General features: G+C 40.9%; 1 protein-coding gene across 4 annotated transcripts in view; it reads right to left on the minus strand.

Moving 5' to 3' along the window:
- Positions 1-4,555: 4,555 nt before the first annotated feature.
- F8 (coagulation factor VIII) overlaps positions 4,556-16,777 on the minus strand; it is a 146,788-nt gene continuing 134,566 nt past the window's right edge. For all 4 annotated transcript variants that reach the window (XM_025276850.3, XM_025276848.3, XM_006060854.4 and 1 more), the window contains 4 exons: positions 15,247-15,391; positions 14,709-14,857; positions 14,055-14,231; positions 4,556-5,540 (listed from right to left, as the gene is read on the minus strand). In XM_025276850.3, the coding sequence (XP_025132635.2) occupies positions 5,385-5,540; positions 14,055-14,231; positions 14,709-14,857; positions 15,247-15,391 (627 nt within the window). In that variant the 3' untranslated portion in view covers positions 4,556-5,384. The remainder of the gene's footprint in view (positions 5,541-14,054; positions 14,232-14,708; positions 14,858-15,246; positions 15,392-16,777) is intronic.

The following is a 16,777-nucleotide window of genomic DNA, read 5'->3' on the forward strand; positions in this document are numbered from 1 at the left end:
TGATGTACTCTGCATATAAGTTAAATAAGCAGGGTGACAGTATACAGCCTTGACATACTCCTTTTCCTATTTGGAAACAGTCTGTTGGTCCATGTCCAGTTCTAACTGTTGCTTCCTGACCTGCATACAGGTTTCTCAAGAGGCAGGACAGGTGGTCTAGTATTCCCATCTCTTGAAGAATTTTCCACAGTTTATTGTGATCCACACAGTCAAAGGCTTTGGCATAGTCAATAAACAGAAATAGATGTTTTTCCAGAACTCTCTTGCTTTTTCCATGATCCAGCGGATGTTGGCAATTTGATCTCTGGTTCCTCTGCCTTTTCTGAAACCACCTTGAACATCTGGAAGTTCACGGTTCATGTATTGCTGAAGCCTGGCTTGGAGAATTTTGAGCATTACTTTACTATCATGTGAGATGAGTGCAATTATGTGCTAGATTGAGCATTCTTTGGAATTGCCTTTCTTTGGGATTGGAATGAAAATTGACCTTTTCCAGTCCTGTGGCCACTGCTGAGTTTTCCAAATTTGCTGGCATATTGAGTGCAGCACTTTCACAGCATCATCTTTCAGGATTTGAAATAGCTCAACTGGAATTCCATCACCTCCACTAGCTTTGTTCGTAGTGATGCTTTCTAAGGCCCACTTAACTTCACATTCCAGGATGTCTGGCTCTAGGTGTGTGATCACACCATCCTGATTATCTTGGTTGTGAAAATCTTTTTTGTACAATTCTGTGTATTCTTGCCACCTCTTCTTAATATCTTCTGCTTCTGTTAGGTCCATACCATTTCTGTACTTTATCGAGCCCATCTTTGCATGAAATGTTCGCTTTGTATCTCTGATTTTCTTGAAGAGATCTCTAGTCTTTCCCATTCTGCTGTTTTCCTCTATTTCTTTGCATTGATCACTGAGGAAGGCTTTCTTATCTCTTCCTGCTATTCTTTGGAACTCTGCATTCAGATGCTTATATCTTTCCTTTTCTCCTTTGCTTTTCACGTCTTTTCTTTTCACAGCTATTTGTAAGGCCTCCCCAGACAGCCATTTTGCTTTCTTGCATTTCTTTTCCATTGGGATGGTCTTGATCCCTGTCTCCTGTACAATGTCATGAACCTCTGTCCATAGTTCATCAGGCACTCTACCTATCAGATCTAGTCCCTTCAATCTATTTCTCACTTTCACTGTATAATCATAAGGAATTTGATTTAGGTCATACCTGAATAGTCTAGTGGTTTTCCCTACTTCCTTCAATTTAAGTCTGAATATGGCAATAAGGAGTTCATGATCTGAGCCACAGTCAGCTCCCGGTCTTGTTTTTGCTGACTGTGTAGAGCTTCTCCATCCTTGGTTGTAAAGAGTATAATCAACTGATTTCGGTGTTGACCATCTGGTGATGTCCATGTGTAGGGTTTTCTCTTGTGTTGTTGGAAGAGGGTGTTTGTTATGACCAGTGCGTTCTCTTGGCAAAACTCTATTAGTCTTTGCCCTGCTTCATTCCGTATTTCAAGGCCAAATTTGCCTGTCACTCCAGGTGTTTCTTGACTTCCTACTTTTGCATTCCAGTCCCCTATAATGAAAAGGACATCTTTTTTGGGTGTTAGTTCTAAAAGGCCTTGAAAGTCTTCATAGAACCGTTCAACTTCAGCTTCTTCAGCATTACTGGCTGGGGCATTGACTTGGATTACTGTGATACTGAATGGTTTGCCTGGGAAACCAACAGAGATCATTCTGTCATTTTTGACATTGCATCCAAGTACTGCATTTCGGACAATTTTGTTGACCATGATGGCTACTCTGTTTCTTCTAAGGGATTCCTGCTCACAGTAGTAGATTTAATGGTCATCTGAGTTAAATTCACTCATTCCAGCCCATTTTAGTTCACCGATTCCTAGAATGTCAACGTTCACTCTTGCCATCTGTTTGACTACCTCCAATTTGCCTTGATTCATGGACCTAACATTCCAGGGTCCTATGCAATATTGTTCTTTACAGCATTAGACCTTGCTTCTATCACCAGTCACATCCACAACTGGGTATTGTTTTTGCTTTGGCTCCATCCCTTCTTTCTTTCTGGAGTTATTTCTCCACTGATATCCAGTAGCATATTGGGACCTACAGACCTGGGGAGTTTCTCTTTCAGTATCCTATCATTTTCTCTTTTCATACTGTTCATGGGGTTCTCAGGGCAAGAATACTGAAGTGGTTTGCCATTCCCTTCTCCAGTGGACCACATTCTGTCAGACCTCTCCACCATGACCCACCCGTCTTGGGTGGCCCCACATGGCATGGCTTAGTTTCATTGAGTTAGACAAGGCTGTGGTCCATGTGATTAGACTGACTAGTTTTCTGTGAGTATGGTTTCAGTGTGTCTGCCCTCTGATGCCTCTCACAACACCTACCATCTTATTTGGGTTTCTCTTATCTTGGACGTGGTGTATCTCTTCACGGCTTCTCCAGCAAAGCACAGCCGCTGCTCCTTACCTTGGACGAGGGTTATCTACACACAGCCGCCCCTCCTGACCTCAGGCATGGGGTAGCTCCTCCCGGCCGCCTCCCCTGATCTCGGGTATGGGGTAGCTCCTCCCGCCCATTGCCCCTGACCTCGGGTGTCGGGTAGCTCCTCTCGGCCACGCTTCTGCACAGTCCTTTGCAGCTGGTGGGCTTCCATCATTCACATTTAAATTGCCAGTAGCCCAGAGATAAACCCACGCACCTATGGACACCTTATCTTGACAAAGGAGGCAAGAATATACAATGGAGAAAAGACAATCTCTTTAACAAGTGGTGCTGGGAAAACTGGTCAACCACTTGTAAAAGAATGAAACTAGAACACTTCCTAACACCATACACAAAAATAAACTCAAAATGGATTAAAGATCTAAACATAAGACCAGGAACTATAAAACTCCTAGAGGAGAACATAGGCAAAACACTCTCCGACATACATCACAGCAGGATCCTCTATGACCCACCTCCCAGAATATTGGAAATAAAAGCAAAAATAAACAAATTGGACCTAATTAAAATTAAAAGCTTCTGCACAACAAAGGAAACTATAAGCAAGGTGAAAAGACAGCCTTTAGAATGGGAGAAAATAATAGCAAATGAAGCAACTGACAAACAACTAATCTCAAAAATATACAAGCAACTCCTTCAGCTCAATTCCAGAAAAATAAACGACCCAATCAAAAAATGGGCCAAACAACTAAATAGACATTTCTCCAAAGAAGAAATACAGATGGCTAACAAACACATGAAAAGATTCTCAACAGCACTCATTATCAGAGAAATGCACATCAAAACCACAATGAGGTACCATTTCACGCCAGTCAGAATGGCTGTGATCCAAAAGTCTACAAGCAATAAATGCTGGAGAGGGTGTGGAGAAAAGGGGACCCTCTTACACTGTTGGTGGCAATGCAAACTAGTACAGCCACTGTGGAGAACAGTGTGGAGATTCCTTAAAAAACTGGACATAGAACTGCCATATGACCCAGCAATCCCACTGCTGGGCATACACACGGAGGAAACCAGAATTGAAAGAGGCACGTGTACCCCAATGTTCATCGCAGCCCTGTTTATAATAGCCAGGACATGGAAGCAACCTAGATGTCCATCAGCAGACGAATGGATAAGAAAGCTGTGGTACATATACACAATGGAGTATTACTCAGCCATTAAAAAGAATACATTTGAATCAGTTCTAATGAGGTGGGTGAAACTGGAGTCGATTATACAGAGTGAAGTAAGCCAGAAAGTGATGTTGGAGAAGACTCTTGAGAGTCCCTTGGACTACAAGGAGATCCAACCAGTCCATTCTGAAGGAGATCAGCTCTGGGATTTCTTTGGAAGGAATGATGCTAAAGCTGAAACTCCAGTACTTTGGCCACCTCATGTGAAGAGTTGACTCATTGGAAAAGACTCTGATGCTGGGAGGGATTGGGGGCAGGAGGAGAAGGGGACGACAGAGGATGAGATGGCTGGATGGCATCACTGACTTGATGGATGTGAGTCTGAGTGTACTCCGGGAGTTGGTGATGGACAGGGAGGCCTGGCATGCTGCGACTCATGGGGTCGTAAAGAGTCGGACATGACTGACTGAACTGAACTGAACCTAGAAATAAAAACACCAATACAGTATGCTAACGCATATATATGGAATTTAGAAAGATGGTAACGATAACCCTGTATGTGAGACAGTAAAAGAGACACAGATATATAGAACAGTCTTTTGGACTCTGTGGGAGAGGGAGGGGGCGATGATTTGGAGAATGGCATTGAAACATGTATAATATCATATAAGAAATGAATTGCCAGTCCAGGTTTGATGCCGGATACATGATGCTTGGGGCTGGTGCACTGGGATGACCCAGAGGGATGGTATGGGGAGGGAGGTGTGGGAGGAGGGGTTCAGGATGGGGAACACTTGTACACCCGTGGCAGATTCATGTTGATGTATGGCAAAACCAATACAATATTGTAAAGTAATTAGCCTCTAATTAAAATAAATAAATTAAAAAAATAAATTGCCAGTAGAAAAACAGAACTCTCAAAGGCATTTGGTTTTACATGTCAATATTTTATTCAACTGATTATTGACTATTCCAGCAGGAAGACAAAAGAGCTGGTTCCAAGAACATTTGAAAAATAGAGATGTATGCAGTCAACGGGAAGAGAATGCTACAAGAAGATGATTGAGGTCAACATCAAAGTGGTTAACCTTTTGCAGGCAGTCAAACCACATCATTTGGGGGATTAACATCTCTACCAGGCTATACAGCAAAGCAGCTTACTGATTTCTGTAAATTAATTTCTAATTTTCACTGACTTTTCCAGGACAGTAAACCATTTCAAAACTTATCTAGGAGGGGTGTGGCAAGGCGGGGGTTCCTCTTGGAAAGGGCATGTGGCTGACTGGAGGAATTTTCTCTCTGCTTCCACCAGCTCAGTTTCCTTCTGACTTCCCAATATTTAACTCTGTAAAGAGGGCCTCTAGTTTTCAGTCACGGTACAGAATTTCCTAGTACATCGTGTTGGGTCTCCTACCCGAGAGAGCCATGGAGTTTCCTCATTTTTCTGAGGAAATGTTAAAAACATGTCCTTTAGAAGCCTAGTTTGGTCTTGACCCTTCTTCATCACCACAGAGGAGGAAGTGACTGCCGCTTCTGTAGGAGAATGCTTTCCACATGACTCCAGAGAACACAGTCCCCATGGCAATTGATTTGGGTGGCTTCAGGGCACAGCTGCTGGCATAGAGGCATTGAAATACAGCGAAAACCGATGGCTCTGTGGGCAGCGCAGGGCAGGAAGTCACCTGGCGGAAGGGCTCACAAGGATGCTGCATCTCAGTTAGGAAAGGCTGAGGGACAGGAGGGAGGCACTGGGCCTCAGTACTGCTGCTGCGCCTCGCAGCCCAAAAGCTCCAGCCTCAGGGCGATATGGTGTGCCCAGCTCCGCGGGTGAATCCGAAGGAAGCGGGTAAACAAAGGGGGGTCTAGAGCATTCACCACGGGGGTGAAGGAGTCTTGATTTCCCTGAAAAACCTAAAAGAGGAGAGACAGCATGTGTTGGTTGACAGGAAAAGAATTACAATGCTTATACACCTTCACTGGCCTCCTGCATGGTCTGGAACTCACCAATAGCTCTTCATGGGCACCCACCCCAAAGCTGAGGATGGAAGCTTTTTTCATTTCAGGTTGAGGGATCCAAGCTTCCCATAGTTCGATAGTCCGGGATTGAACCCTGGGAGGTGACTGAATGACTTAGTCCCCTGAATGACTTAGTCTGTGCCTGGGAAAGGGCGTATGACATCTAGAATTAAGAGCCTTCTTGCTAACCTGTAGGACTTCCCTGGTGGCTCAGATGGTAAAGCATCTGCGTGCAATGTGGGAGGACCCAGGTTTGATCCCTGGGTCAGAAAGATCCTCTGGAGAAGGAAATGGCAACCCTCTCCAGTACTCTTGCCTGGAAAATCGCATGGACAGAGGAGCGTGGTATGCTACAGTCCATGGGGTCGCAAAGAGTCAGACACGACTGAGCGACTTCACTCACTCATTCACTCACTTGCTAACCTTCTGTGGAGCCCTTGCTTCCAGCTATGGCTTACCTCTGAGAACATTCTCACCCACTTTCTCAACTAATTTAAGGAAGCTGTAAACATCATGGCATTTTACTCTCAACTACTTCAACCTGCCAAGACTTTGGGTTTAAACATTATCTCTTTAGAGAGCTCTTCATCTTCTGAAACAGGACTCTTGTTGACTCAGTCTCATCTAGGTCACTTTTCTTTACAGCATTTGTTATCTTTTCATTTATCTTTTTACCTGCTTATTGACCATTACCTCTGTTTTCACCACCAAATGTCACTTCCATGACAGCAGAAGCCTTGGTCACTGATCTTCCATACATGCAAGAAATGCAGTATATACATAGCAAACATACTATAAACATTTGCTAGAGTTTGTATGTTTGATAAAACTTTTGGGAAACAAAGACATTCTTGGATAAATATGTTTGGTAAACTTTTGAAACCTGTACATCTTCTGTTAGGGTTATTCCTTGTTGTTTCCCCCTCAAGAAACTGAAAGAATAACAGAAGGAACACTCACATCTTTAATGTACAACACACTCCTAGTCTCTGGTCTGTTTTTGTCCTTCATAATGTTGACATTTAAAAAGGCCTAGGATCATTGTGTTGATAACATCCCACATTTTAAATTTCTGTGACTATTTTCTTAATTATTAAATCTTAGTTCAACATGTTTAGTGAAAATATTAACTAAATGATGTGTCTTTCCCACTGTATCATATCAAAGGACACATGATACTGATTCCTTCAGAGTTTGAGCCTTACTTAAGGTGGTATCCACCACATCTCACTTAAATAAAGGTAATTACTTTCCTTTCCTTACAATATGTGGGGTGAGGCTTTAATGCTGTATAAATATTCTCACAAAGGAGAAAAGGAAAGATATAAGCATCTGAATACAGAGTTCCAAAGAATAGCAAGGAGAGATAAGAAAGCCTTCCTCAGTGATCAATGTAAAGAAATAGAGGAAAACAATAGAATGGGAAAGACTAGAGATCTCTTCAAGAAAATTAGAGATATCAAGGGAACATTTCATGCAAAGATAGGCTTGATAAAGGACAGGAATGGTATGGACCTAACAGAAGCAGAGGATATTAAGGAGAGGTGGCAAGAATACACAGAAGAACTATACAAAAAGATCTTCATGACCCAGATAATCACACACCTAATGGTGTGATCACACACCTAGAGCCAGACATCCTGGAATGTGAAGTCAAGAGGGCCTTAGAAAGCATCACTAAGAACAAAGCTAGTGGAGGTGATAGAATTCCAGTTGAACTATTTCAAATCCTAAAAGATGATGCTGTGAAAGTGCTGCACTCAATATGGCAGCAAATTTGGAAAACCCAGCAGTGGCCACAGGACTGGAAAAGGTCAGTTTTCATTTCAATCCCAAAGAAAGGCAATTCCAAAGAATGCTCAAATTAGCACACAATTGCACTCATCCCACACGCTAGCAAAGTAATGCTCAAAATTCTCCAAGCCAGGCTTCAACAATACACGAACCATGAACTTCCAGATGTTCAAGCTAGATTTAGAAAAGGCAGAAGAACTAGAGATCAAATTGCCAACATATGTTGGATCATTGAAAAAGCAAGAGAGTTCCAGAAAAACAGCTACTTCTGCTTTATTGACTATGCCTAATCCTTTGATTATGTGGATCACAACAAACTGTGAACAATTCTTCAAGAGATGGGAATACCAGACCACCTTACTTGACTCCTGAGAAATCTGTATGCAGGTCAAGAAGCAACAGAACTGGACATGAAACAACAGAATGGTTCCAAATTTGGAAAGGAGTACGTCAAGGCTGTATATTGTCACCCTGTTTATTTAACTTCTGTGCAGAGCACATCGTGAGACATGCTGGGCTGGATGAAGCACAAGCTGGAATCAAGATTGCCAGGAGAAATATCAATAACCTGAGATATGCAGATAACACCACCTTTATGGCAGAAAGTGAAGAACTAAAGAGCTTCTTGATGAAAGTGAAAGAGGAGAGTGAAAAAGTTGGCTTAAAACTCAACATTCAGAAACGAAGATCATGGCATCTGGTCCCATTACTTTATGGCAAATAGATAGGGAAACAGTGGAACCAGTGACAGACTTGATTTTCTTGGGATCCAAGATCACTGCAGATGGTGTTTGCAGCCATGAAAGTAAAAGACACTTGCTCCTTGGAAAAAAATCTATGACCAACCTAGACAGCATATTAAAAAGCAGAGACATTGCCGACAAAGGTCAGTCTAGTCAAAGCTATGGTTTTTCCAGTAGTCATGTATGGCTGTGTGAGTTGGACTATAAAGAAAGCTGAGCGCCGAAGAATTGATGCTTTTGAACTGTGGTGTTACAGAAGACTCTTGAGAGACCCTTGGACTGCAAGGAGATCCAACCAGTCCATCCTAAAGAAAATCAGTTCTGAATATTCACTGGAAGGACTTATGCTAAAGTTGAAACTCCAAAACTTTGGCCACCTGATGGGAAGAACTGACTCATTGGAAAAGACCCTGATGCTGGGAAAGATTGAAGGCAGGAGGAGAAGGGGGCGACAGAGGATGAGATGGTTGGATGGCATCACCGACTCGATGGACATGAGTTTGAGCAAGATCCAGGAGTTGGTGATGGACAGGGAGGCCTGGCGTGCTGCAGACCATGGGGTTGCAAAGAGTCAGACACGACTGAGTGACTGAACTGACTGACTGAAGATGTTCCAGCGTCACCTAGCATCTTCATGGCTCCAGTCTTGGCATCTCTGAGAGGCAAGCTTCCTTTTACTAGGACATGCTATTTGGAAACCAAGACTCTTCTGGGTTAGCTGAGGCTCTGCTCCAGGCCAAGGCTCACATACACTGTGTCTTCTCAGGTTGGACATTTTAATCTTATGGCAGAGAGCAGAGTCAGAAGAGAGTGAGCCAAATACATGATCACACTGAAAGTTTCTGTCCGAAATTGGTGTATATCATGTGCATTTACATTACGTTGGTCAAAATGAGTCCTATTCTCAAAGCCAAAGTCAGTGAAGTTGTCAAAGAAGGAGGAAGTGAAAAATCAAGGATAATGCCTTTTACCTCATCTGCTATTTCTGTTCACTTGTCACCAGCAATACAGTGATTTTATGTGGCAGATATATAAGAGGTTTGGGTGGCTGGGTAGGTTTCTTAGTCCGTGAGCAACCTCTATTGTTGATAGAGAAAAGTGTAATTTTTTAAATAGATGGGGCAAGAAGATATGTCTTGTGATGGTTTTTGCTTTTCCAGAAAACTTTATTTCCACCACTTGACTTCTTTTTTTGTTAATCACCAAGCCTCCAAGAGATCTATCCTCCTTCACCAGAAACAGTGCCACCTCTAGTCCCACATATTTTCCATTCTTTTCCTTTCAGATCTCCAGAAGCCAAAGCTATGACACAGGAGAGCTCAAATATTAGTATTTTGTCACTGAGGGTCAGACTTTGTCTTTTTGGAAGTGATTTTCTCTGTGTTCTATCACAGTCTCTCCTGGACTCTCCTCTGCAGAGCTGGCTTTACATGTTTATTTTCCACTTACTTTTTGTAAATTGAAACTTACAGCATTCTTTGTCTTCTAGTTATTCTGTAAGTTATGAGTGGTTTTATTTGCAATATTTAAATATATATAATAATTTATATATATTATATAATATATATTTATATATAATTTATAATATATTTATACATATATATTTAAATATAGCTACAGAGAGATATATTTGGTAAAGATTGAAGGCACGGGGAGAAGGGGACGACAGAGGATGAGATGGTTGGATGGCGTCACCGACTCAATGGACATGAGTTTGAGCAAGATCCAGGAGCTGGTGATGGACAGGGAGGCCTGGTGTGCTGCAGTCCATGGGGTTGCAGAGTCGAACATGACTGAATGGCAGCCATTCTGTCCGACGTGAGATGGTACATCATTGTGGTTTTGATTTGCATTTCTCTGATAATGAGTGATGTTGAGCATCTTTTCATGTGTTTGTTAGCCATCTGTATGTCTTCTTTGGAGAAATGTCTGTTTAGTTCTTTGGCCCACTTGTTTTTTTGTTTTTTTTTTTGTTTTTTTTTATCACTTCACTGCTTTATTTTATTATTATTATTTTTTTTTACTTTACAATATTGTATTGGTTCTGCCACACATCAACATGAATCCAGCATGGGTGTATGCGTGTTCCCCATCCTGAACCCCCCTCCCACCTCCCTCCCTGTACCATCCCTCCGGGTCATCCCAGTGCACCAGGCCCAGGCATTTGGCCCACTTTTTGTTTCGGTTGTTTATTTTTCTGGTATTGAGCTGCATGAGCTGCTTGTATATTTTTGAGATTAATTCTTTGTCAGTTATTTCCTTTGCTATTATTTTCTCCCATTCTGAAGGCTGTCTTTTCACCTTGCTTATAGCTTCCTTCGTTGTGCAAAAGCTTTTAAGTTTAATTGGGTCACATTTGTTTATTTTTGCTTTTATTTCCATCACTCTGGGAGGTGGATCATAGAGGATCTTGCTGTGATTTATGTCAGAGAGTGTTCTGCCTATGATTTCCTCTAAGAGTTTTATAGTTTCTGGTCTTATATTTAGATCTTTAATCCATTTGAGTTTATTTTGTGTATGGTGTTAGGAAGTGTTCTAGTTTCATTCCTTTACAGGTGGTTGACCAGTAAATGGATTGTCTTTTCTCCATTGTATATTCTTGCCTCCTTTGTCAAAGATAAGGTGTGTGGATTTATCTCTGGGCTTTCTATTTTGTTCCATTGATCTATATTTCTGTCTTTGTGCCAGTACCATACTGTCTTGATGACTGTAGCTTTGTAGTATAGTCTGAAGTCAGGCAGGTTGATTCCTCCAGTTCCATTCTTCTTTCTCAAGATTTTTTTGGCTATTTGAGGTTTTTTGTGTTTCCATCCAAATTGTGAAATTGTTTGTTCTAGTTCTGTGAAAAATACCATTGGTAGCTTGATAAGGATTTTGTTGTATCTATAGATTGCTTTAGGTAGTATACTCATTTTCACCATATTGAGTCTTCCATTCCACGAATATGGTATATTTCTCCATCTATTTGTGTCCTCTTTGATTTCTTTCATCAGTGTTTTATAGTTTTCTATATATAGGTCTTTTGTTTCTTTAGGTAAATTTATTCCTAAGTATTGTATTCTTTTCATTGCAATGGTGAATGGAATTGTTTCCTTAATTTCTCTTTCTGTTTTCTCATTGTTAGTGTATAGGAATGCAAGAGATTTCTGTGTATTAATTTTATATCCTGCAACTTCACTATATTCATTGATTAGCTCTAGAATTTTCTGGTGGAGTCTTTAGGGTTTTCTATGTAGAGTATCATGTCATCTGCAGACAGTGCGAGTTTTATTTCTTCTTTTCCAATCTGGATTCCTTTTATTTCTTTCTTCTATGATTGCTGTGGCTAGGACTTCCCAAACTATGTTGAGTAGTAGTAGTGAGAGTGGTCATCCTTGTCTTGTTCCTGATTTTAGAGAAAATGCTTTCAGTTTTTTGCCATTGAGGATAATGTTTGCTGTGGGTTTGTCATATATAGCTTTTATTATGTTGAGGTATGTTCATTTTATGCCTGCTTTCTGGAGCGTTTTTATCCTAAATGGGTGTTGAATTTTGTCAAAGGCTTTCTCTGCATCTATTGAGATAATCATATTTTTACCTTTCAATTTGTTAATATGGTGTATTACATTGATTGATTTGCAAATATTGAAGAATCCTTGCATGCCTGGGTTAAAGACCACTTGGTCATGATGCATGATCTTTTTTAATATGTTGTTGGATTCTGTTTGCTAGAATTTTGCTGAGGATTTTTGCATCTATGTTTATCAGTGATATTGGCCTGTAGTTTTCTTTTTTTGTGGCATCTTTGTCTGGTTTTGGTATTAGGGTGATGGTGGCCTCATAGAAGGAGTTTAGGAGTTTACCTTCCTCTGCAATTTTCTGGAAAAGTTTGAGTAGGATAGGTGTTAGCTCTTCTCCAAATTTGTGGTAGAATTCACCTGTGAAGCCATCTGGTCCTGGGCTTTTGTTTGTTGGAAGATTTTTGAGTGCAGTTTCGATTTCTGTGCTTGTACTTGGTGTGTTCAGATTTTCTATTTCTTCCTGGTTCAGTTATCGAAGGTTATACTTTTCTAAGAATTTTTCCATTTCTTCCAAGTGGTCTATTTCATTGGCATATAATTGCTCATAATAGTCTCTTGTGATTTTTCATATTTCTGTGTTGTCTGTTGTGATTTATTCATTTTCATTTCCAATTTTATTGATTTGGTTATTCTCCCTTTGTTTCTTGATGAGTCTGGCTAATGGTTTGTCTCCATTTCTTCCAAGTGGTCTATTTCATTGGCATATAATTGCTCATAATAGTCTCTTGTGATTTTTTGTATTTCTGTGTTGTCTGTTGTGATTTATTCATTTTCATTTCCAATTTTATTGATTTGGTTATTCTCCCTTTGTTTCTTGATGAGCCTGGCTAATGGTTTGTCTATTTATCTTCTCAAAGAAGTAGATTTTCATTTTGTTGATTTTTGCTATAGTCACCTTCATTTCTGCTCTGATTTTTATGATTTCTTTCCTTCTACTAACTTTGCAGTTCTTCTATTCTTCTTCTTCCAATTGATTTAGGTGTAAAGTTAGGTTGTTTATTTGATGTTTCTCTTGTTTACTGAGGTAGGCTTGTATTACTATGAACTTCCACCTTTGTGCTGCTTTTACTGAATCCCATAGGTTTTGGGCTGTCTTGTTTTCATTTTCATTTGTTTCTATGCATATATTGATTTCCTTTTTTATTTCTTCCATGATCTGTTGGTTATTCAGAAGTGTGTTGTTTATCCTCCCTATGTTTGTATTTTAATAGTTTTTTTTCCTCTTGTTGACATCTAATCTTACCACATTGTGATGATTTGTTTTGAATTACAATTTGTATATATTGTGTGTGTGGTATCTTCATTCTTTTGCATGTGACTATACAGTTTTACTGGGGCTTCCTAGGCGGCTTAGTGGTAAGGAACCCACCTGCCAATGCAGGAGATGCAAGACATGTGGGTTTGATTCCTGGGTCGGCAGGATCCCCTGGAGAAGGAAATGGCAACCCACTCCAGTATTCTTGCCTGGAAAATCCCATGGACAGAGGAGCCTGGTGGGCTACAGTCCATAGGTTGCCAAGGTATTTGATTAGTCAGCTCTCCTGGGTCTCCAGCTTGCTGACTCAACCTGCAGATCTTGTCAGCCTCTATAATCATGTGAGTCAATTGGTTCTGTTTCTCTGTAGAATCCTTACTAACATACTCATATAAGTGGAACTATACAACATTTGTAGTTTTATATATGCTGTATTTCATTTAGCATGTTTTCAAGGTTCATCCATGTTTTAACATGTATCAAAGATACACCCTCTTTAAAATAGGAATCTCCTCTAAAACATATATTATCAATACTCTAGTCCACTACACTGCCAGAAGCATAAGTGTTTAATTCAGCCTTGAGGGAACAAGCAATTCTTCTTGGAGGAGATCATGTCTATCTGAGGCTTGAAAAAATGAGCCAGGTGAAAGGGTCAATAGTAAGCACCTAAAAAAATGTCCTAGGTAGAAGAAATAGTATGTATACAAGTGTAGTGTGAGAAAGAACATGCTGTTTTTAGAGACCTGAGGGTTTCTTAGTATGAGTGGGACTTAGAGAGTAAAGCAGCAAGTGGCAAGAGACTGCACTAGGAGATTGGTAAGGTTCATGCCATGGTTAATTCTTGCTGAATCTAAGTTGAGTTGTTGCTGCTGATACAGATCATTAAGCATTCTGTGAATAAACTCTTATTTTTCTTCACTCCTCTGATGCTTGCCACAATCTTGAATGACATCAACATCCCTGAGGATAATCAACTTTTGGCTCTACTCTGCCTTTCATAGTGTCCTAAATGTCAAGTGCTAAGAGAAGTTTTGTGCCTATGAGATCAGCATACCTTCACTTTGCCATTCTGAAGAAATGGAGTCCAGTTATGGCCATCTTGACTACTGGATATGAGGAACTCCTTCACATACATGCTGGTAAGCAGAGATTTCACCCCTTGGGTGATTATTCCTGTAACTCTCATTGTCTTCTGGAAGTCCACTTGTAGCCACTCTTTTGGATTATTCACCTGGGGAAATTAGAGTAGTGTCTTGTTGATCACTATTTGCTCCCAGAAATCACCAAATGCCTTCTTAATCATAACTCAGCACTTATCACTCTGTATTAATTATGTTTGCCAGTCCCCCGTATTAGACTCAAAGCAAGCAACTGGGGTTGCCCACTTATAGCTGCCCAGTAAGTGTTCACTGAATGAATGTATGAGCAATATACAGACTGACAAATATTAGCCCAGTACTGCATACAGATATTTTGTTTCCAGGAGGAAATGATCCCTTTCCCCCAATGAATGTTGTGTGAATGCCCATGGCACATCCACTAAATATCTGTGGGGTTTTCCGTGCATAGTCACCTTTCCTTGACACTCTTGGTGGGAACAACCAGATGACGGAAGTAGCTGAAGAAAGAGTTCAGAGCTGTCCCTATTCTTTCCCAACCACTGCTCCTTATTCTGAATCAGTTAAATGGTAAATTTGTTCCCTCTTACCTGGGGTCTCCAGGCATTTGTCCTCCCTTGAAGGTTAAGTCGGGCTTGTGAAGGAGACCAGGTGGCAAACATGTTGCGTAAGTGGGATGAGGCAGTAATCTGTGTATCTGATATAGCTTTATTCTCCATTCCCAGTGGCATGTTGCAACCTTGAAGAAATGGAACAAGAGTGTCATCACAAGAACAGGTTGCAGCCAAAGTTCTGCCTCCACTGACATTCTAGTTGTCATCACATCATTTTCCAGGCATTAACTTTTGCATGTTACTGTTAACATGCCCTGGATTTTCTGGTCAGCTCTGCTAAGCTCTGTTGGGCTTTGATTTGCCTTGTTAATAGTCTCGTAGGCTATGGCTGACCTTGGGGAATTCCATGGTTAGGATGAGCAAGTGATGGGTTTGCCCAGGACTGTACTGGTTTTAGCATTGAGACTTCTGTGTCCTGGGAAACACCTCCCTCCCCGTCTCAGGAAAACTAGTATGGCTAGTCATACTACCCATGGTTGGGAGAGGGAAGTACATGGGATTACTTGAAACTTACTGTTTAAATCACAGCCCATCAACTCCATGCGAAGAGTGCTGCGGATGCTGTAATGTGTTGGGTGCAAACGGATATATCTAGCAATAATTGGAGGGTTAAAAATATTGTGTTTTACTCCAGATGAATCGACATTGCCGAAGAACACCTGTAAAATGAAGAAAGAATAAGAAGCAATTCCTCCCAATTAAGTTTTTTCTTCTAAATTTGTTTGTGCATGTCTCAACAGCTCCCTGGTGGCTCACATGGTATAGAATCTGCCTGTGATCCAGGAGACTTGGGTTTGATCCCAGGGCCAGGAAGATCCACTGGAGAAAGGAATGGCAACTCTCTCCAGTATTCTTGCCTGGAGAATTCCATGGACAGAGGAGCCTGGTTGGTCCAAGGCCATGGGGTCACAAAGAGTCAGACATGGCTGAGTGACTAACACATTCACTTTTCAACATCACCCAACACTCAAAACCATCCTGGCTAGACAGGTGTTAGAATACAAAGGATGAAGGAGAAAAATTATAGGAAGAAGAGTGGATCAAGGGAAATTATGTCTGTGCAGGTGAAGTAGTCTACCCTTGGGGTAGACTGTAAAATGTTCATCAAACTCCTAATTTATCCACCCCCTCCTTTCCAACTTCGTAACCATAAGTTTGTTTTCTACGCTTGTGACTATTTCTGTTTTTAAATAAGTTCATGTGCACCTTTTTCTTTAGATTCCACATATAAGCAATATCATGTGATATTTGTCTTTGTCTGTCTGACTTACTTTACTCATTATGTCAATCTCTGGGCACAGCATTATTTTTGATAAATAGATCAGCTTCATTTTAACCTCAATTCTTATGTCTTGATTAGGAAGACATAGGAAGACAAAGTATCTAGATATTTAATGCAATCCCTATGGAACTCACAATGCTCCATTTTACAGGAATGTAATAGCCAACCCTAAATAGATATGGAATTTCAAGGGACCCTGAATAGCCAAAATAATCCTGGAAAGAAGAAAAAAGTTGGAGGACTCAATTCTGGATTTCAAAACTTACTCCAAAGCTATAGTTATTAAAACTGTGTGGTATTAGAGTAAGGATAGACACACAGCTCAGTGGAATAAAGAATCTGGAAATAAACTCATCAATTTATTCATGTATATAAAGCCCAAAGAGTTGAAAACAAGCATTCAAAAAGAACCCGTACAGGAATGTCCACCACAGTAGGCACAAGAGAGGTCACCTAAATGTCCATCCACTGCTGAGCGGATACAAAACATGTGTGGTCTAGCCATACAGTTCAGTTCAGTTCAGTTCAGTCAGTTCAGTCGCTCAGTCATGTCCAACTCTTTGTGACCCCAAGAGTCACAGCACGCCAGGCCTCCCTGTCCATCACCAACTCCCGGAGTTCACTCAGACTCACGCTCATCGAGTCAATGATGCCATCCAGCCATCTCATCCTCTGTCGTCCCCTTCTCCTCCTGCCCCCAATCCTTCCCAGCATCAGGGTCTTTTCCAATGAGTCAACTCTTCAGATGAGGTGGCCAAAGTAC

This window comes from Bubalus bubalis, chromosome X (genome assembly GCF_019923935.1).
Source record: "Bubalus bubalis isolate 160015118507 breed Murrah chromosome X, NDDB_SH_1, whole genome shotgun sequence".
NCBI lineage: Eukaryota > Metazoa > Chordata > Mammalia > Artiodactyla > Bovidae > Bubalus > Bubalus bubalis.